Genomic DNA, 22,298 nt, shown 5'->3' with positions numbered 1-22,298 from the left:
AACGTAATATGCTACTTCTCGCACTAGTGCTATAAAGTAGCCCCATATGTACTGTAAAAGAATTTATTGGGATACAATTCTGCCCTAAGGTTTGTAGATGGAAACAACCCTATTTTACGATAAAAATACAAGACGATAATTGTCAAACTCATTAGGGTGACCATGATGTCGGCACGATGTGAATCAGTTTTACACCATTTTTATTAAGTATTTAAGTAAGTTTATCTAATTAGGTATGTCTATACTTCGGCATGATTAATTTGGTGGAATGATAGCTATTACAAAATAATTCATTGCCAAAATTGAAATCCAAAGTCCGAAACGGTTTTACTAACTATTTATATATACCTAATCGATTCGATATAGGTTGGACACACATTTCCGTCAGTAGAAAAGGGCGGTAAATTTGAAAACTAGTTGTAATCACAGATCTACGATGAGAAGATGACGCTTAAAGAATTAAAGATAGTTAAAGTATGCAAAACGTAAGCCATCACGCATATGAACATACTATGTATGCGAAAGAGGCAGACTACAAATAAAAAATCGTGACCATTCTTGAGTTCGACAGTGGCGGCTAACGGCCGCCATTTATTAATCTTCAAACACATATCCGGCATCGTAACACCTTAAGTATTTTAATTAGAAAATATTAATCTCATCCACATGGAATCCAGGGCTATAACCGCGAAAATCGAAGTTCATCAATTGCGGGCGTTTTTCTCTGTCAATCTTACTACGTCTTAGTGAGAGTAAAGAGAAAGATCCCCGCAATTTGTGAATTTCGGTTTTTGCGGTAGGCCCCCAGTTATTAGTATGTGTAAGCGAGAACGAATATCGACAGAAGTTACGGCGGACCACCTTCCTCACGATCGATCATGGTGGCGGTCCGGTAAGCCTATCAGCTATCAGTAACAGCTTTTAGGACGACTAAATTAAGTAAGATTTTGAGAAGCATTTTACAGAAGAGAATAAACTATATCCATCTCTTTTCAGGGGCCATAATACTATCACAGTAAGAAGACAGTAAGATTCTCTCTGACTATGCAGAAATGAGAAAAGATCTTGGCCAAACTATATATTCCACGTTATCCTAATATCACAGATACATATATACATATAACTCATGGTCACCCTAATTAGAAAGAGATGCAACGGCCCACCTTGACTCCTCATGTGGGCACACTTTTTGGCCATTGTACCCTATCCGGTTAAAGATGCAACGGCCCACCTTGACTCCTCATGTGGACACACTTTTTGGCCATTGTACCCTATCCGGTTAATCTTTTAAGTCCGTGCAATTGACAAGTAAAGTGACATTGGACCATCGGTGGTAGCAAAGAGCATATAATCTAATAGTACCTGGGCGACCGAGCGTTGCTCGGTGACGAGTATAACTATTTATTGTAATATGGTGGTGTATAGGTGATAATCTTAACTAAATTTTTTTACTAAATTAAACTTGTCTAAAACAATAAAAAATATTTTTTTTTATATAAACTTGAACATATATAAAAAAAAAAAACAAAAGTTAGTCACCGGGCGAGATTCGAACCCGTAACACTCGTTTCTAGCATTCCGCGTCTTAATTTAACCCGCTGGGCCAGACGGACAGTGGCCGGCAACACGAAATTAGCGACCATATTCTGCGTCGAAAGAAAAACGCATGAAAACTCGAAAACACGCGTTTTCCCAAACAAGACTAATCTAGATCGATTGGGTATATACCAAATTTCAGCGAAATCGTTAGAGCCGTTTTCGAGATCACAGAAATATATATATACAAGAATTGCTCGTTTAAAGGTATAAGATAATCACTACATTGGTGGTAGTATGGAAGGTAGAGGCAAGGAACAGAATCTCCTTAGGCAGAACTGTTGCAAAAGTGTCCAGAGGGCCTACCGCGAAAATCGAAATTCGTCAATTGCGGGCATTTTTCTCTGTCACTCTAATTACGTCTTAGTGAGAGTAAAAGAGAAAGATCCCCGCAATTTGCGAATTTCGGTTTTCGCGGTAGGACATCAGCTGTCAGCTATAAATAATAGTTCCAAATCTCTCCGGAGTGAAGTGCGCTGTCTATGATTAGATTTTTAAGTAGGTATTCTAGGTATTGTAGCGCAAAGAATATGATACTCACTTTGTAGCGCCACCTATTTATGGTTTTTTGTCGGACACTTTTTGGTATATGGAGATTCTGTTCCTTGCCTCTACCTTTCAAAGGTAGGCAAAAACCGAAATTCGCAAATTGCGGGAATCTTTATTACTCTCACGAAGACGAAATTAGAGTGAAAGAGAAAAATGCCCGCAATTGACGAACTTCGATTTTTGCGGTAGGCCCCCTAGTTGATCCTACTAAAACGTAGTGATTATATGCTCTTTGACATGACTGACTTCGGGCCCGTTATCGAGAAATGAGGATGTAAAAAATGAATAAGTTTTTGCATTCTAATAACAGTATAAGATGTACTAAGGTATTAAATAACGCTCGTCTGCGACTACATGTTCTATAATAGCGACTCTCAACTTCTCTGTTCGACTGTATGATCGCGAGATCATAGCCAGGGCAGTTTTGTTTTGGATACTTAATGGCAGTGCGGCTTGTTTTATGACTGAGCAGATATGTTGGCAGTTAAATTTACATACTAATCGAGTAAATAAATCGATTACAGGCATAAACAAATTAAAGTCTCACGTAGGTAAAATGTGCCAGGTGCCAATTAAATCGTTAGATAACGCCTACTCGACTTATTTAAATTGCTCTGTTTTGCCATCTATAGGATAGGTACTTAACTGACGAGATGCCTCACGGTGGGCTGAAAATCGGCCTTCATAGAAATAGAAACCGAAGTCTTAAATTTGAACTTTTTTTATTGGAATAGCTTTTGTTGGGTTTTATTATGTCCCAAAATTAATCTTAGCTAATTTGGTTGGAAAAATAATTAATTACCACTTTTTTTCAAAATCTTTGTATGGCGCGTATCAGAAAAATCGAGTTTTCTCCGAAAATAAAAAGTTAACCGTAATATCCTGACAGATGATTTTAAAACCAATTATTCTTGATTTTTCCACATAATTAGAATTTTCCTACGAGGTGCAAATCGATATTTTTTTTTTAATACGGTTATACTCGTTATTTTGACTACAAAAGATGAATTTGAGTTTGATCGAACCAATAACAAACAAATCAAATCAAAAACAATTTATTTCGAACAATGTCCATATTGTGTTAGTAACATACAAATACTTAAATCTAGGGTTAGTATGACATGATATTAATACAAATTCCTACATAAAGGGGCATGTAGCTGCACCCAGTGCTTCAGCCACGGTGAGTCCCACCGGTCGGCCAACGTGCACAGGATGGTATTCGAGCTCGCGCCACCGCCTCAACAGCGAGCTACACCTCTTCCTGATGATCGCGTGGAAGCCATCGATCCGTCCCTCTGTGAACATAGGTACCCGAGGCGCTACAGTGTCGCGGCAGGCCGAACACCACCCTGTACGCGTTGTTGTACTGCACCCGCAGAGCGCTGTATGCCCGCTGCGTATACATTGATGTAAGTATTGTAAGTAAACGTACATCAATGTGCGTATAGCTGATCCATAGGTTGCACGTGTAGAATGACTGGCAATATGCTTTAAAAAGCGTAGCCTTCACCTTTTCGGTACCTTACGCGTAGTGAATTTTTGGTGAAAGTCAGAATGGCGGGTGTACCTAAATAAAAATAATTGAAAAGCATACCATATCTTTGTACCTAATTTGTACTATTTAGTACCTCCGTTAAAAAAAATTGTACCTCACGGTACGTAAAGTTATCATCAAAAAACAGTACACCCGCCATCCTGACGGTCAGAATGGCGGGTGTACTTTATTACGCTATGTTCTCGTGGTTATTGATAAATTCTATAAAAGCCAAATTTTTGTACCTTCATATTCAATTATAATACGAGTCATTTTATTTGTGCTTTCCAAGTTTTACTCATTTTGTATTTTCCTTGCTATTACAATTTTGCAGGCGTTATAATTTTTCAAGTTATCAATTTCATTTTTAAGAAAAAACGCTAAGGTACAATTATTTTTATTACGCCAGGATTAAAGGTACTATGTTTAATCTGTTAAGTTCAAATAACTCAGAAAATCGTGTCTACAAAAAGGTACAAAAATTTGGCTTTTAAAGAATTTATCAATAACCACGGGAACATAGCGTAATAAAGTACACCCGCCATCCTGACAGTCAGAATGGCGGGTGTACTGTTTTTTGGTGATAACTTTAAGTACCGTGAGGTACAATTTTTTTTAAAGGAGGTACTAAATAGTGCAAATTAGGTACAAAAATATGGTAAGGTAGAAGTACTAGTGCTCGACGCTGCATTAGTCACCGACATGGGCACTTCATTTCATGGAAATATAGGTTAAATTAGAACAACGAAGATTTTTCTGTATTCGAACTTAATCCTTGTCACTTTGACATAAAGTGCTCATGTCGAGTACTAGTGTAGCGTCGAGCACTAGTACTTCTACCTTATGGTTTTCATTTAATTTTATTTAGGTACACCCGCCATTCTGACTCTCACAATTTTTGTTCTAAGCAAATGTATGGAGCGTACGAGTAAAACAGTTTTTTTTTTCAAAAATTAAAGATATACCGTAATATCCTTGCAGATGATTTAAGTACCAATTATTAAGGATATTTTGACATAACGCGAACTTTTCTACCGTATGCACTTATTTAATTAAAAATTAAAAAACTTATTTTTTCATGCTGAAATAGCTTTTTCTCATTGTATTAATCAAATAAATAATAAACATACAAGAGTTACAAGTAGAAAATTGAAAATAAAACCATTACATCCTTTACATTATTACCCTTGTATCCTCTTTATTAGATTATCTTTGTACTTAATAAAACAGTATTTAACAAATGACACATTGACAACTGATGAGTTTAAAAACTAATTACAATAAAAATGATATAGAATGGTGGTGTTCATTAGTACTTGCAATAAATAGGTAAGGGATACATTTTATATTTTAGTTCATCTTGAGCTTCTTAACCAAAGAGCATATAATCACTACGTTTCTTAACCGCTAACTTATACGACCATAAACCATGGAGTCTTATTACGAACTTGGACTTGTTTGTTATCCTAAAATCTCAAGGATCTAGTTTAAATCACGAAGCTTTGTTTGAAATAGTGCTGCTAACTAAATCAAACCTTAACCTATCTGTACCCCTAGTGTAAATATTTTCGACAGCGAAACGTGACGTACGCGTTTGCGTTAAGTGTCATTTTATATGAGATTTTAGACTTTCCAAAACGTTCCGCTTGGCGCGCTGTTCAAAAACCCATACAAAATGAGACTTAACGCAAACGCGTACGTCACGTTTCGCTATCGACTAAAATTACACTAGGGGTACAGAAGAATATCGTGACACCTTGAAAGAATTTTGCCGAAGATTTACAAGAGCTGCTACTGACAGATGGAAGAAAAGCTAACGGAACACAGAAAAATTTAGAACAATGTATGGATTTTGGTTAGAAGCAAATATTGACTGGCCAAGTTGCTTTTATCTTCAGTTAGCCCACGCATCAACCAGCAGTGATCTCATTCCTCATACACTAAGCACATCATCAACTGGAACCATGACGCGATTGAAACGTAAACCATTTGAAGACCTCGGAACGAAGCAGAAAAAAAACAGACAGCGATCTAAGCGTTGAAAACACAGACGAAGTGGTGTTTTCAAATTCATAATCGCGGTATCGCTGCGTAATAAAACTCACATTAGACATTATATACGCTCGTATTTTTAGGGTTCCGTAGCCAAATGGCAAAAAACGGAACCCTTATAGATTCGTCATGTCCGTCTGTCTGTCCGTTTATGGCACAGCCACTTTTTTACGAAACTATTAGAACTATACTGTTCAAACTTGGTAATTAGATCTATTCTATGAACCGCATTAAGATTTTCACACAAAAATAGAAAAAAAAAAACAATAAATTTTGGGGGTTCCCCTTGAAAAACTGAATATTTTGCGCGAGAGACACTTCCAAAGTGGTAAAATGTGTCCCCCCCCCCCCCCTCGCCCCCTTTAAACTTCTAAAATGACAGAATGATAAAACTGAAAAAAATATATGATATACACAGCGAACGAAAAAAACATGGAAGACTAACGTCAAACAAAATATCAGCGTAAAAGTGGCCCCACTATTAAAACACGCAGTACTCATAACGGACCAATTGCAACTCGGGTCTTGTTTTCTTCGACGTAACTTCGTTTGACCATGATTAGTCAATTTAAACCATCTAAACTACGATTGGTGCGTTATAAAATAAGGCGCTGTGATTGGCTGTAGCGTTGACACTTGAAAATACATGACAATGGAAACCAACTCGAAGTAGACGGTTTCATGCGATATAGAACATTTTAAATGCAATATTTTTGTATGATACGAGTAATTTATTATTTTATTTTAAAGTGTATTAATATACAGGCTTGTTATTTGTTCGTTTGTCGCACGTGTTTAAAGGCAATTAGGCCTCCGAACCAATTAATACATTGTATCGTTCATCTTATAGGGCACCTGCGATATTTAGTTAAGTGGCACAGAAATATGTCTGATAGAAATTAACGTAAATTTGAATGGTCAAAATCGGAAAAAAAAAAACAGCTGGCATTTGGGATTTTTAAATTTTGCTCTGATCAAGATGAAAACCGATATCTGAGGATCTGGGAGGCCTTTTATTATGAATTTGAAATCAAAATATAAAAAAACACAGGTTTGAATTTCAGAATTTTTCATTCGATCAAGATGAAAATCGATTTCTGAGGATCCGAGAGGACCTTTATAACGAATTTTAGATCAAACATGAAAAAAAAACGCTCGCCATCTTGGATTTCAATTTTCATCTTGATCAGAGCAAACATGCAGAAATCGTATTGAAAACGTCGTAGGAATATTTTGTATGGGAAAATATCATTATTATTTTTACTATTTTCCTCGCATTCTTTCCATATTTTTTCACCGTTCAAACCGTCCCTGGACCTAGAAATATTCCAATATCAAAATTAGCCAAATCGGTCCAGCCGTCCGCGAATTTAACGAAAAGTTATAAATAGCAGCGAGATACCAGGACTTCGTAAAAATGTACACATAAAAAAGCGCCACCTACAACAACGATTCGTATTTACTATCACGAATTTAAATTATCAAAACTACAACCTGAACAAATTTAAAATGAAAGTTTCTTAATATCATCGATTGTTTAAAATGCATAACATCATCCCCATAGAAAATCTGTTTTGATCAAGAGAAATGAAAATAATATGATCCTAGCTAAACTATACGTGAAAGGTAATCCCATATGTTTTCCAGTGTTTGTTGGAACGATTAGCACATCATTTATCCGCATAATAAGGCATATGTCTTTCATTAAAGATATAATTTGACTACTTCATACTACGACTGTGACAACGGGCCGCCATTTGCGAACTAAATAGCTCCGCGGCACAAAGTTGACGCCCCGCCCGCTTCGGCACAATGTGTGTGGGGTCATTTTGCAGAGCTAGTTCGTCATCTATGTTTATTATCAATCGCTGGATATACATTATCATACAAACTTCCACCGAAAATTGGTTTGGACGAGATCTAGTAGTTTTTTTTAATACGTCATAAATAGTACGGAACCCTTCATGGGCGAGTCCGACTCGCACTTGGCCGCTTTTGTTCCCGGTGATAACCAGTATGGTATGGGTTTGACTCTAAAAGAAAAATCGCAATCGTACGATAGCTTTGCGATAATTTTCGGTGCAAACAAAAAGGTTCAGATTTTTCCGGTAGACGGTGATGATACTTACAAGAAACATCGTGAGGAAACCGGACTAATCCCAACAAGGCCTAGTTTACCCTCTGGGTTGGAAGGTCAGATCAGAGACATGTCCTATTTCTATGGGTCACATGACAGTCACTTTCGTAAAAGCTAGTGCCTACGCCAAATCTTGGGATTAGTTGTCATGCGGACCCCAGGCTTCCATGACCCGTGGCAACGCGAGGAAGAAAGAATAGTAAAAACAAAAAATTGTTAGGTACTTAACTTAATTTATATTCTTACTTCTTAACATATTAGGCTAAACATCCACATGTTATTTGTTGATTTTGCCAAAGCATACGACAGTGTTGACAGAGAGACACTGTATAAGATTTTGCGGTACATTAAAGTGCCAGAAAAATTAGTGGAAATGATTATTGTCGCTACCAAAGTCAGCAAGATGAGGGTAACAGCTTGCGGAGAACTGACGGCTGAATTTTAAGTTGTCACAGGCCTGAAGCAGGAAGACGCCCTTTCGCCAATGCTATTCAACTTGGCACTCGAATACGTCGTCCGAAATATACTTATGCATGATGGGGGTATAGAGTTGAACGGCAGACATAAGATCATTGGGTATGCTGATGACCTGGGGCTATTGGCGCAAAACAAAAGGGACCTGGAGGCCATGGCTAGAATTGTGGAGCAGGAAGGGGAGAAGATAGGTCTCAGAATCAACCACCAGAAAACAGAATATATCCAATTAAAAAGGTACAAGAACACCAGAGCTGATAGAGAAGACCTAGTAGTTGGAGCAACCACCTACGGCACCTACAAAGGTGTGGATCATTTTAGGTATCTTGGTTGAGTTTTAGTGTCCAAGCTGATCAGTAGACCAACCAAGATTCGTGTCTACAAGACTGTAATTAGGCCGATTTTGATGTATGGGTGTGAAGCTGTGACTCTGACTCAGAAAGAAGAGAGCAAGCTCTTAGTGGCGGAGAGGAAAATCGGGCGGAAGATTCTTGGACCTATCAGGGATGAAGATGGAACTTGGAGGCGTAGGAAGAATAGGGAGCTAGAAGAGCTGGTTGCGATGCGCAATATAATTGGCGAGATCAAAGCCACACGACTCTGATGGCTCGGTCACCTAGAGAGGATGGGAGAGGATCGTGCCGTGAGAAGAGCGTATGTGGGGCACCCGGGTGGAAAACGTCCGTCTGGTCATCGCAGATACCGCTGGAGTGACGAAGTCCTAAAAGACCTGTTCGCCCTCGGAATACCCAACTGGCGTAAAGTGGCGCAGGATAGGGCAGAGTGGCGCTCTCTTGTGCCGGAGGCCAAGATCCTGTTTGGTCCACTAAGCCAGTGAAGTAAGTAAGTAAGTAACATATTAGGCTAGTCCAGAGAAAAAATCAGATGCATTTTTAACACTACTAGATGGCAAATTATTACTCATGTCTTTTTTCTTGTTCTGTTTTTGACTAACATCAATAATAGAGTCAATAGTTTCAAAGTACGAAATATTCCAAAACTTGACATCATTATCATGTGAGCATGAGGCTATATAGCAGCCATCATGACTAATATCTAAACACTCAACGGGTAGGCGATGCTGTCCTACAACGCCTAACTGTCTCTGAGGAAACATATGGGCTGCTCTTAGTACTCCATCTTCACCAGAGGTCACTACAATGTTTTGAGTAATAGGTATCATACAAGAAATTGAGTGTTTTTGACCAATATACTCGTCACTGTGCAAGCCAAATTCCTTCCAATTAAACAAATACATTTTTCCTTTAGAAGAGCCCACTAGCAGCTTTGTGTCTGAACGAAACAGTCCCATGCATGTTAGCTCTGAATCATAATCTTCCGATGTTGAGTAAATTTTGCTGAAACAATACATAAAATAAAATATACTGAACTGAAATTACAAATGTTAGATGTGTGGATATTTCGAGTTGGTTTCTGTATCACGCAAATTCAGCTGAACGAATTTCGATTAAATTTGGAATATCTGTGCAACAAGGCAGTTTATAATCTGGAAATGTTATCAAGACAATAAACTTCCTAATATAAATGAATCTGTTAACATAAGCTTGTCTCTTTCTATGATTTAGCATAAAATGAAATGTACATATTTGTTAAATTTAATGTAAAAAAAACTAAAATCGTAATATGATAATTATTTCAGCTTAAATATGAGTAACATGACTGATATATGTGATACCATATATGTTGCTGCTTGTTCAATAATTTGTACAGTTTGAGCCACCTACTTTTGACTGATTTTTGAATTAGTATAGGTATACAAGTAGATAGAGTCAGACCAAGCTAAGTTGGCAGCGATTTTGATAGCCCAGCCTGTGCAGGTGTTAAGGAAATGTCATAATTTCATAGAAGTTAGACATTTAAAATATCACTTGCAGTGTTAGGGCTGTCAAAATCGCTGCCAACTTATCTTGGTCTGACTTTAGACATGGGCTGCTCCCTTAAACATTAAAGAGGTTTTTTTTTATAGGTGTTGTATAATTATTAGAATTGTTGATTGTTCTGATTATGACTTATAATCATTCTGTCAGTCTTACCTTCCTTTTAGATCAATAGAGGTCAATACACCATCGCCACCAGCACACACCAAATACTTCCGTGCATCATTGGTGATCATGTCTGCTACATGCTCTTCACCAATTTTTATACTGAATATGGGATCAGGCTTTCTCATGTCCCACAGTTTGACAGTACCTCCATCATCCCCTGTAAATTTTAACGTGTTTTTATATACACCCAATTTAACCTTTTTTATTTAATTTTCTGGGTTTTCTTATTTATTTTATTTATGTACTCATTCAGGGTATGTATCTATATATAGGTAGGGTATGTATTATGTATATTTTTACTGAGGTGTACCAATAAAGAGTATTTTATCTATTTACCTACAGACCAGACCTGGAGTGAGAAAATAATATAGATAGCTATTACCAAATCAATGTCTCCTACTAACTGCAAGCAGCTGCAGGACCATGAGTACTACATTTTATGACAACTACAATATAAGTGCTTAATCTAATTAATTTAACACATTTCCAAATTTGTTTATAATATAGGTCTCTTTTACCTGTTACAATTTTGTTATTGTCTAAACATAGCAAAGAATAGACAGGTTCATCATGTACATTTTCATAGTTTTTCTTTAATTTCCCAGTTTCAACATCTGTAACCATTATAGCCTTGTCCTGCAAATACAAATTAATATGAGACAAGTGGAGACTGAAAGAAAAATATATTATATGGTCGATGTACCCTAGGAAGTTTATTATATATGATGGATAACAGAAATCACTCGCACTAGGGCTGTTTACCTATTAATATTTAGATATTGATATAACCCCTCTATTCTAAATTTTGACAAATTAAAATTACATTAAAATTTGTCTTGGCAAATTCTGATGTCTGGGCAGCTAGAGGATAAGTTATTTTTTAGTTAAATGACTTGTCATAATAAAGTGCAGGCTTCCAAGTAGAGCAAGGGATTAGTAGACATTAAGGTCTCTAATTCTCTTTCTTTGCACATAAAATTTCAATAGCTGTGCTCAGGATGGCAAAGTTCTTTAACCTCCCATCCCATTGATACTTAAGTAACCAAAAGATTCTAAAATTAAACTATGATCTTAGCAAGTGGTTGAAAATGTGGAATCTTGAGCATTGCAAGGGTTTCAAGGCACGAGTGTTAAACTTTGCTACCAAGTGAAACACAATATTTTCCACCATACCAACGTGAGGAAAATCTTAACTGCAGAACATTACATATAAAACCCAAATAAATGTTTAGATGTATTAAATATTTATCATTCATAATCACCACTACACTAAAAGTCAATCCCACCAACCCACATGAGGAAACAACTCATCATTTGCATCAAATTACTTTGCCACTCTTGTGGATAAAATACAACTTCCTCATCAGTTTTTGAAGAATAAAGAGACCCTTTATAAATTAGTGGTAAAAAAAATGACCTGATATACTTACTTTGGCAGTGGTGTACATAGTTGTACCTTCAGCATCAAATTCTACATCTCTGCATGCTTTAAGATGCAATTCCGATGTACTAACAAGTTTTGTTTCATTATCATTGTACTCATACAATAAGACGTCTCCCATAATATTGGCTAGAGCGATCAAATTTTTCGCTGGATTAAATGAAATGTCTACAATGAAGTCCTCACAAGTTATGGTAGGAGGATGATCACGTGGCTTATTTTTCTCTGCCTTTATCGCCTTGACTACTTCATCCTCATCATCATCATCATCTACTTCTTGTGCTTCCAGCGCACCAGCTTCATTACTACTCATGTCTTGGTCGTTGTTTCCTGTACTATCTGGAAATCAAACATCTGTCAAGTTAATTTATGTAGAACTCAAGTTGGAGGGTAGAAAAGTTAGGGCTATTTTAAACCTTAAAAATGTTTTGGTCAAGTCTTCGCAGGCTCGTTCATACTTACAACACACATTTTAACCATGTGGATATTTTTGGCTGCAGTACTGGTGTATATAAAAAACTTGTAATAGATGTACTTAGCGATAATAACTAAATGTAACATCTACTGATATGAAGCGAAAAAAAATTGTAACTATTCAATATTAAAGTAACACTGCATGCACTGTTAACTGTTAAGCTTTAAGGATTATTTAATCTTCTTCATGAATTTATCAATGTCAATGCCTCCCGGAGCCTTAAGCTCCAGTGTTGTAAAACTTGTAAATAAAATCTCCGAATAATCTAACTAATTGTACCTAATTAATAAGTGGTGAACGGTGTTGGTCACACATACTGTAAACACTGTTTAAAATACTTTATATTTAAGCCTTTCTTGTAGTGACTGTTTGTTTACCTAAATAAATTAAAAAAAAAAAAAAAAAAATACCAAAATGATTAAAATGAGGCCAGGGTCTCAGTATTATTAAACGTTATCCCAGTGTTTATCTATGTGCATCAATCTCACTTCATAAAGTAGTACTTGGTATATAGGTTATAATTATTAGAATAGCGTGATGTACATGTACCGTTATCATCATCCGTAGCATATTCTTCATCGATTGCTTCGCTAGAGTCACTGCCACTTTCATCTGAAGAATTCTTTTCAAAACCTCGAAAGTCAATAGTCATTTTGAATATTTATTTACAAAATGCATACAAAATGCGATCGACAACGACAACGAACCACACTTTTTTGACAATTTTGACGTTTTTTTTATTCGTCCTTACCCTATACAGGCTAAGATCGTAAGCCATACTGCTTAGACGTTTCTTCTTATTTTGTGTCGTTTCGTTTCACTCAAAAACAAGAACAAACCGATATCATCAACTCATATTCTAGATGGTAGGATCAACTAGATGTGTAAGATGTGCTCTATACGCTTGCGCCCGTCGGACTAGACTAGACGGATGAAACTAGAGCGTTCGGGATTTCTCGGCTCCGTTCGGCTCAGCATTGCTCCGAGCAATTATTCGGGTTGGCACAACTCATAGAAATAAGATCTTTTATGTCTATGCTTGTTACTTATTATTAGTCGTTTGACTTGTTTGGAACTTGCTGTCTATTGTGCTGTGTCTAAACAATCTAATCTAATTCTCAGTGTTGTGTGTATTTTAGGCACGGTTGGTCACTTACGCACTTATCAATATATAACAAATATCTAAGCTGACAAATGATTAGAAATATATTTTCTAGATTGTGGTAACTAGTACATCAACTATTTGTATCGTGAGTTGTTGTGTTTGTTACAGTGCAAAGGAAAATTTTATAAGAGGTACTTATTATGGAAGTGAGTTAAAAGTCAAGAGTGTTAGTGAACTTGAACGATTCTGAGTTATTCTTACCGTGATTTACGTGTAAATTAAGAAGTTTTGGTTGTAAATGATAATCCTTGAAGATAATTTAAAAGGTAAGATATTTTAATTAATATTCTGTTCAAATGTACTGTACCAGACCAGATATTTATTTATTTATTTAAGCATTGTTAGATTGATAATACTGATAATACCCTAGTTTATGTAGTTACAAGTACATGCACTTAGTATTTTATAAAATGTATTTACTTATTAGTAGTAGGTACTCGGTGATTTGATTCATTTAATTGTCAAAAGCCAAAAAGCATTAAACTAAATATCTAGGCTCAAGACCACATTAAATTCACCAATCCATATAATTACACTAAATTAGCCATAAAGTCTTTTTTGATTCCTATATACTTTGCTCTTTTGGTCAAAAATTTTAGTTTTTAAGTCTTTTTTGGACCCCCTTTGGTACATTCTGACACAAGCTGTTTTATGTTGCAATCAATTTATTTAATTTTGGTGATTCTACTCATCAATTATTTTTTGTATTGAGCAAACACATCTGCAAAAAATACCACAATGTTGTCTCAGGCGAGATTAGAACTCACGGTTCTGAGATACCAGTCCTGCCAACTGAACTAAGTTTTCGGGTAAGTCTCGGTAACTCAGTTGGCAGAGTGATGGGCACTCCAGATACTTCAGAGTTGCGAGTTTGAGTCTCGTCTGACATGGTGAGTTTTCCTTTATTTATTATTATTGTATCTCCTTGGATTTCACGGGCCTATAAATCCCGGTCCTTTGATAGGCTTGCGTGGGGATATACATCCAACACGTAGAGGCCCCTTGGAGAGCTTTAATGTCATGTAGAACGCCTGCTGGAACCTGTTCACAGGCGCAACAATAGACACCCATGAACCGGTCGCAGCAGGCATTGGGACTATTGTAGTAAAAATAAACAGTATAACGATCTATGGATTGAAGTTTGGGAGGACAATGAGACTGGGTTATTGCAAAGACATCCGGACACCTGCCATAACAATGTTTCCACTAGTTATCGAGGCAGGTGGTGACTCGCCGCCTACTAGATGGGCCCCTGAAAATGCCGTCGTGAAGACCACCAGGAGCAACACCGGTGTGAGCGGCTCAGGGGTGTCAAGAGGTGTACGCCGCATTCTACCCAGTGCCTGATAACAGCCACTGTGCCAACTCGCGTCTTATGCAAGTTTTCACTTCCACCCCTGGAGCATTTAGCTCTAACGACTCCTCTCTGGACGGCCAATGAAGGCAAGCCAGAGCTGAGAGTCCTGCGTGTCCACTCCGACCGACGAAGACACGCCGGAGACGGAGACCCTGACCGACTCTCAGGAGTACTCGGGTCCGTGGGGTCGTTACTCCCCAACAGCTCGCCACAAGCTGCCCTGCGGATATTTATTATTATTATTATTTTATTTGATACACTAGCACCTCTTGCATATCGTACCTGATGCATGTATATCGCAGTACTTGTGTTTATTTAGCACTTTATAATGTTCTAAAATGTGTATCTAGTCTATTTTTGAAAGACTTCACTGACGGTGCATTAACAACAGTTTCTGGTAGTAGATTTCTAAGCATTCTACTCATAAACAGTCTTAGGCTCTATCTTCACTTTCCATCAGGTGTGAGTAGGGTCAATCACCAGTTTATAATAAAAATAATCTTCCTTGTTGTATCTTCATGGCTAAGGGACGTGATGACTATGGACACTCTTCACAAGTGCTCTCCAAGCCGCTCTATTTTGGGCCCATTGTACGCTGGCCTGTAATATGGCTTCTGTTTCTGACATCAATCTGTCCGCCCAATGTATGGCCATACGCTTTCTTGCTATGCGGCCAGTGATTATGAGCTGCTCAGTACTATGTCTCGAATGCATCTATCCTTTGACAGGTTTCGGTTTTAACTAACGGTTATAACATTATGTATAGACAAAATTCAACATGCTATCAAAGAAATGAAACACGACTCCTTCCCAGGTCATGACGGCATTCCTGTAGAGTGAGTTAAAATACCAGAGTGAATAAAAATTGGTAGGGGTGAGTAAAAATACCCGAAACAAAGTACCCAATAAATACCCTCATTTAGGTGAGTAAAAATGAAATGCTAATAAAATATTAAAAAAGTGAGATTTAAGACCTAAATGGTTTTTTATAGAAGAAGACATGATTTACTGAGTTATTTGAACTTAACAGATTATACATTAAAGGTACTAAATCCTGGCGTAATAAAAATAATTGTACCTTAGCGTTTTTTCTTAAAAATGAAATCGATAATTTGAAAAATTATAACGCCTGCAAAACTGTAATAGCAAGCAAAATATAAAATGAGTAAAACTTGGAAACCAAAAATAAAATGACTCTTATTATAATTGAATATGAAGGTACAAAAAAGGCACAAAAATTTGGCTTTTATAGAATTTATCAATAACCACGGGAACATAGCGTAATAAAGTACACCCGCCATTCTGACTGTCAGGATGGCGGGTGACCTGTTTTTTGGTGATTACTTTAAGTACCGTGAGGTACAATTTTTTTTAAAGGAGGTACTAACTAGTACAAATTAGGTACAAAAATATGGTATGGCTTTCATTTAATTTTATTTAGGTACACCCGCCATTCTGACTCTCACGAAACACAGACTCGGGCAGGGCATTTCACTACTTGGCAGTTCGCATAAGGAGTGCTTCGTGCGTATTTGTGGAATACCTACCATGAAGCGATGCTGGAGTGCCGATTGTCTGGTAGTCCGATGGCGAAATATGTATCCTGTAAAAGATCGTTAGGCTGGCAACCTTGCGACGATGCTCCAGACTTTGGAGTCGAGCATTCGTCAGATCGTCGTCATTAATGATTCTCTTGGCCCTCCTCTCGATTGACTCGAGCGCCTCAAGCTGGTGTTTTGCTGAACCATCCCACAGATGTAGGATTTTCCACACGTGGAGAGGATGGAACCTGGAGACTCCGCAGGAACCAGGATATTGAAGATCTGTTCTCCGAGCCGAACATCATTGGAGAAACGAAAGCCCCCAGACTCCGATGGCTCGGGCACGTAGTCCGGATGGGTGAGGATCGTGCAGTCTGGAGTTCCAAATGGCCGAAGACCGTCTGGACGCTCTAGGTACCGCTGGAGAGATGAAGTGCAAAAAGACCTTAGCGAACTCGGCGCCGTCGACTGGACGTAAACTGTTTTGGACAGAGAAGCATGGCGGTCTTTGGTGTCGGAGGTCAAGATCCACTTCGGGTCGCTGCGCCACAGCAGTAGACTTGTGCTTGCTAAAGCTCGAGCAGCTGCCTAGGTGTAAACTACTGCCTGCATGGCGTTGTTGAGGATGCCCAGCTTTTATGCTGCTAACTGTGCTTTCGACTGGATGTGCGGACCGAAGTTGAGTTTCGAAGTCAGCGGGATACCGAGAAGCTCAAGATGGTCGGTTATCGGAAGGGATACATCTCGGAAAGTAGGAGAGTCAGATGGAATGGACTCCGTTTGGCGGAGATAAGACGCCTGAGTCTTACTAGCATTGAAGGAGACCAAATTGGCTTCACCACAATCGGAGACTGCCCTTAGTGACACGTATATGCGTTCGACCATTTGCCTCCCTGCATTGATGTAAGTATAATTAACGGGATTCACAATCAGCCGAAAAAACATCCCCACAAAAGTAATGCTCGAACGCCTTGAGCATGAGTTTTGCTCCCAGTCTCGTTTCGGCCGTCGACAGCGACAACTGTTAAACATGACGAAATGTTCTGTGAAAAATGCGCTTATAACAGCAAAACAACAAGAAAAAAACCGGCCAAGAGCATGTCGGGCCACGCTCAGTGTAGGGTTCCGTAGTTACTCTTCCGTCACAATAAGCTAAACTGGAGCTTAAAGTATAGTAAATTGTTAACCAAGGGATGAAACGTACCTTTCACCCGAGTTAAACAAATAGGCAAATTTGCATGTACCTAATTAAAGTAAGTCTTTTTACTATGAAGGGAAAACTTTTTGCGATAACTCAAAAACAGCTAAACTGATCATGTCCGCTATAGTTTTCATTTAATGTCTTTCTTAAGCTCTACTTCCACGATTTTTTTCATATTTTTTGGACCTATGGCTCAAAAGTTAAGAGGGGGGGGGGGACACATATTTTTTTTCTTTCGGAGCGATTATCTCCGAATATATTTACTTTATAAAAAAAATGTTTATTGAAAACCCCTATTAGTTTTGAAAGACCTTTCCAACGACACCCCACACTCTAGGGTTGAAGCGAAAAAAAAATTCACCCCCACTTTACGTGTAGGGGAGGTAATCTAAAAAAAAAAATTTAGATTTTATTGTACGACTTTGTCGGCTTTATTGATTTATATATCCATGCCAAATTTCAGCTTGCTAGCACTAACGACCACGGAGCAAAGCCTCGGACAAACAGACAGACAGACAGACAGACAGACGGACATGGCGAAACTATAAGGGTTCCTAGTTGACTATGGAATCCTAAAAAGGATGGCATATATTTCTTTCAGTGAGTTCTATTGATATTTTAACAGAACTAATGTGAATTCTTCGTAATTGTATGGTGTTTAATAATTCATTTTGGTAATACAAATTAACGGTTGTAACGGAACAAAAATCTATGGAGTATGCATTAATTTTTTTTAATAACATGTTGGTGGTAAACAAGCGTACGGCTCACCTGGTGCCAAGCGGTCACCGTAGCCTATAGGGTCCTAAAACACCAGGGTGTCAGAAACGCGTTGCCGATACGTTCTTTTTGTTATTGTACATGGGTGGGCTTTCTTATGCGTCTAAAAATGGTAAATACATCTTCAGACGCATAAAAAAGTATGCAAAACAACTGAAACTTTTTAAGACATAACATGCGAAGGGGAATAAACCATGACCATATCTTATTTTATTATTTATATTTGACAATTTGACATTATATTTCAATTAAATTTTATATGGTTATGCACTCCCTTCTATATTTTACTTTTTACTTCTGATCTGAAGGCGTTGTAAATTATTTATTAAATTATGTTGTTGTTTTAGGTATGATTATAAATAAATATTTTATATTTAGGCTAGTTAGTAAGATTTGCATGCTGTGTATGGACGGCTAAGAGGATGGACTTTCTTGAAAATATAATGTACCAACTATTGTAACTCCTTTTTTCGCAAATAAGTTATTATGAATTATGACAATTCTATAATAGCATCTAATGTATTGAAAACATTCGTGCACGTAAACATTTTGACGTCATGTCCACCAGAAGAAGAATATAACCACAATTATAGAATTGTTGTAATAAAGACGATAACCAACCTGTATTTAACCGTACGTTTAAATTACATTGCGAAAAAAGAAAGCTCCAAAAGAATGTAGATCAAAAAGACAATTATACTACAAATTAAATTTATTCAGGTGTTTTTAAGTCCTTTTATTTTATATTTATGTAAGTGGTAAAATATTCTTCTAAAGTAGTATATTCCTTCAGGGCAATCGCAGACTGCATGTTGTCATTCAAAACAAAGACCATTCATACAACTATCTCAATCGTTATTAATATATATATATATTCTATTTCCGGGTTTGATACTTTTATGTAAAGACAATAATGTTAAAATAATTTGTTTACATAAAGCGACTCCATTCACTCGCTATTCATTCTGACGTTTATACAATGATCAACTTACGAAAACGACATTTAACCATAAAGTATTCAATGTTTTGAAATGTCCGTTTGCAAATTTTACACTTAAACTGTATTGCATTAAGTTTACTTTTGTATGAAATACTTGACTAAAATTATAAAGAAGCGTTATTAGCGTCTACCAGAGCGCATTGCCTAATGTCAGTTTGCTCCATGTATTCTTCTTCTTTTAATACTTCAATGCCTCCCTGAGCGACTGTATTTGGGCTCCCCAGGTTTCCGACGTGTACAAAAAGATCGAGTAAACAAGGGTCTGCATTAGTTTGATCTTTGTTTTGCGGTTTATGCATCTGCTCTCCCATATTTTTTCTCAAGTCGTTTCACCGCAGCTTTGGCCATCTAGGCTCTTCTAACCACCTCTTGGTCGCAGTCACCATCGTCGCTTATTTGAGATCCCAAGTAAACATGCTTGTGTACCACCTCAAGATCGTACAACTCGTTGGTTCTCTGCATTTTACCAGCCTGACGACGTATCGTTGACGATCCCAAACTCACAAGCGGTATTGAACCATTAAGTCTAAGGAGAGACTTTGCCTCCTTGTGTGTGTTCTACCGCTTCTACAATGGGCTGTGCTCTGAGGAATTGTTTGACATGATGCCAACGGCCACTTTCTATCACCGCACCGCTCGCCGTCGGCAGGGTGTTCATCCTCACACCTTAGAACCTAAATGGTCGCGTACTGTGCGGTTCAAGAGGAATTTCCTCGTGGAATGAGCTCCCTTCCGAGGTTTTCCCGAGTGTCTACAGTATGGGGTTCTTCAAAAAAGGAGTGTACAGGTTTTTAAAGGGTCGGCAACGCGCATGTAACACCTCTGGAGTTGCAGGCGTCCCTAGGCTGAGGTGACTGCTTACCATCAGGCGGTCCGTATGCTAGTTTGCCACCGTCGTGGTATAAAAAAAAAGTTGATCGATAAACATCAACTTCGTCAGCTTCGTCTTGCTTCAGTTGATCCTAAGACAAGACCATACTCATCGCTGACGAGCTCAATCCTTTGCAGCAGGACTGCTAGTTCTTTTTCAGAGGCACCTACTATAGTCGTGTCATCTGCAAAACGGAGGTTACTAAACTTGGATACCATACCACCCTTCCAGCCCTCCGACCTTTAACTCTTACAAATCTTGCCTGCTAGATATTTGCCTACATTATAATTCTCTAGCCGCTTGTTCGGAATTCAGTAGTTTTCAGTTTTGCACGTACAACCTTCTTTGTGCAGGGGAACTAAGTGGATTCGGTCCAGTCCTCGGGCCATACGCCTGTTCTCCAAATCTTCTCACCGTTCTCACAGATCTTGTGCAAGATTCCCTTCGACTCCTAAACTTTTTTGCATCTGTGCAGTTATGCCATCGCTATCGCAAGCATATTGAGCTTCAGCGTCTGAATAGCTGATTCGACCTCAGAAGAATGTCAGGTTCCTTTTCTATTACAATACAAATACTCTTTATTGTACACCTCAATAAAAAACAATACAGAACGAAACAGCATCAGAAGGTAAACAACAGGCGGTCTTATCCTTAAAAACTAAAAAGCGATCTCTTCCAGCCAAGCTTTAGGTCGCGGAAATCGATACATTTACACGATGTTAGTAGGTGTTGCAAATCCAATGTAAGATGTAGATGTAAGTGTGTTTAGTGATAGATTACTAAATACACACAAAACAAACAGTAAATAACAATAAAAAAACTTATCGTAGGCCATGCAAGAGCGCGACGATATCTTGCCCGCGAGATAGACTATCCGTCTTTTTCTAACTCTATACTAATTAAAAAGGGACGGGTAGTCTATTTCGCAGGCGAGATACTGTCGCGACCTTCTTGCGCTAGACCTAGACCTAATGATTTAAATCCGACTGTTTCCTTAGCTTGTTTGCTTTAATTTTGAGTATTTTGACAGACTTTATAATAATTGCTTGTCCAATTGTCCATCTCATTGACGATTCAATCACCTTCTCTTTACTTGTTAATTTAGGATTGACAGGAGACCCTTACTGTATTTTAATTAGTGAAGTCTAGAAATTCACAGCCGACAACTTTATTACGGCACTTTAGCTAGTTTTACCTCAATAATTTACTAAATTCTTTTGATTTACTGTACATGGAGGCTTCGATTTTTATATGTTCCCATTGTCATAATCGCATGTGGAGTATATATACATGTGTGATACATTTTTGACAGTTGATCTCGAAAAAGAGCGACATCTTTCAGATAAGTGGATTAAAACAAAAATAACTCTAAGGGATTTAAAAAGAAAACTTTACAATTGTCATGTTCATACATAATTTTATAACATTGAAACATGTAGGTAGAGGTTACGTAAGTGTTATAGGAATATTATTCTCAATAATACTCGACACCAGCTACCTAATCGTCCAAACCGCGTCATATGAGCACGTTCCGCTCTCCGTCTCCGTTCGTCGACGTTCGTTCGTAGCGCGGGACGCGCACGTTATAGCTGGGCACGTTAACTGGACACGTGCGCGGGCCACGCGACTCGCGTGACCTACTATTGGCCCGCCCGCGCTCGCAAGCGTCACGTGTATAGGGTACTCTCAAATCTACGTAGTAGTCTTCGAGGGGGCGGATTTTCCTTTTTTATTTAAAAATCGTTTATTGGAATTTCGATTCGCTCAACAGGGCTTTGAATTCTGATGGCATTTAAATTTGAAAGTAAAGTAGATTAGTAGTTTATTATTTATACAGTTCGGTTTTCCTTTTTAGGATTCCGTATACAACGGTGACAAACAGAGCTAAGCCTCATTTATCTGTCGTTCCGGGTTGTATTTAAAGTACTTATGTTTAGTATTAATTTATTTCTTGCAATCCAGAGTCGGTATAAGGTATGTATCTCTATACGTAATCAACTGTTATACATTGTTACGGTATCACATGGACTCCAAATACCTAAGCAAATACAAGTAT

At 37.9% G+C, this 22,298-nt stretch overlaps 2 protein-coding genes across 5 annotated transcripts in view; one reads left to right on the top strand and one right to left on the bottom strand.

Moving 5' to 3' along the window:
* Positions 1-7,919: 7,919 nt before the first annotated feature.
* Positions 7,920-13,048, bottom strand: LOC133518281 (WD repeat-containing protein 55 homolog). The gene is made up of 5 exons (XM_061851948.1): positions 12,877-13,048; positions 11,842-12,191; positions 10,930-11,047; positions 10,400-10,568; positions 7,920-9,703 (listed from the first exon to the last, which is right to left on the bottom strand). Exons 1-5 carry the CDS (start codon positions 12,977-12,979, stop codon positions 9,205-9,207), a joined length of 1,239 nt encoding a protein of 412 aa, XP_061707932.1. The 5' UTR covers positions 12,980-13,048; the 3' UTR covers positions 7,920-9,204.
* A 173-nt stretch (positions 13,049-13,221) lies between these two features.
* LOC133518255 (protein timeless-like) overlaps positions 13,222-22,298 on the top strand; it is a 38,666-nt gene continuing 29,589 nt past the window's right edge. For 2 of the 4 annotated variants that reach the window (XM_061851890.1, XM_061851887.1), the window contains exon 1: positions 13,374-13,758. The gene's annotated coding sequence lies outside the window, so the exon portion shown is untranslated. Of the gene's footprint in view, positions 13,326-13,357; positions 13,759-22,298 lie in introns of those variants that run through there. The other 2 variants (XM_061851889.1, XM_061851888.1) reach the window with 2 other exon arrangements.

The sequence above is a fragment of the Cydia pomonella genome, chromosome 5, assembly GCF_033807575.1.
Source record: "Cydia pomonella isolate Wapato2018A chromosome 5, ilCydPomo1, whole genome shotgun sequence".
Lineage (NCBI taxonomy): Eukaryota > Metazoa > Arthropoda > Insecta > Lepidoptera > Tortricidae > Cydia > Cydia pomonella.
This window is presented reverse-complemented; position numbering and strand designations above follow the sequence as displayed.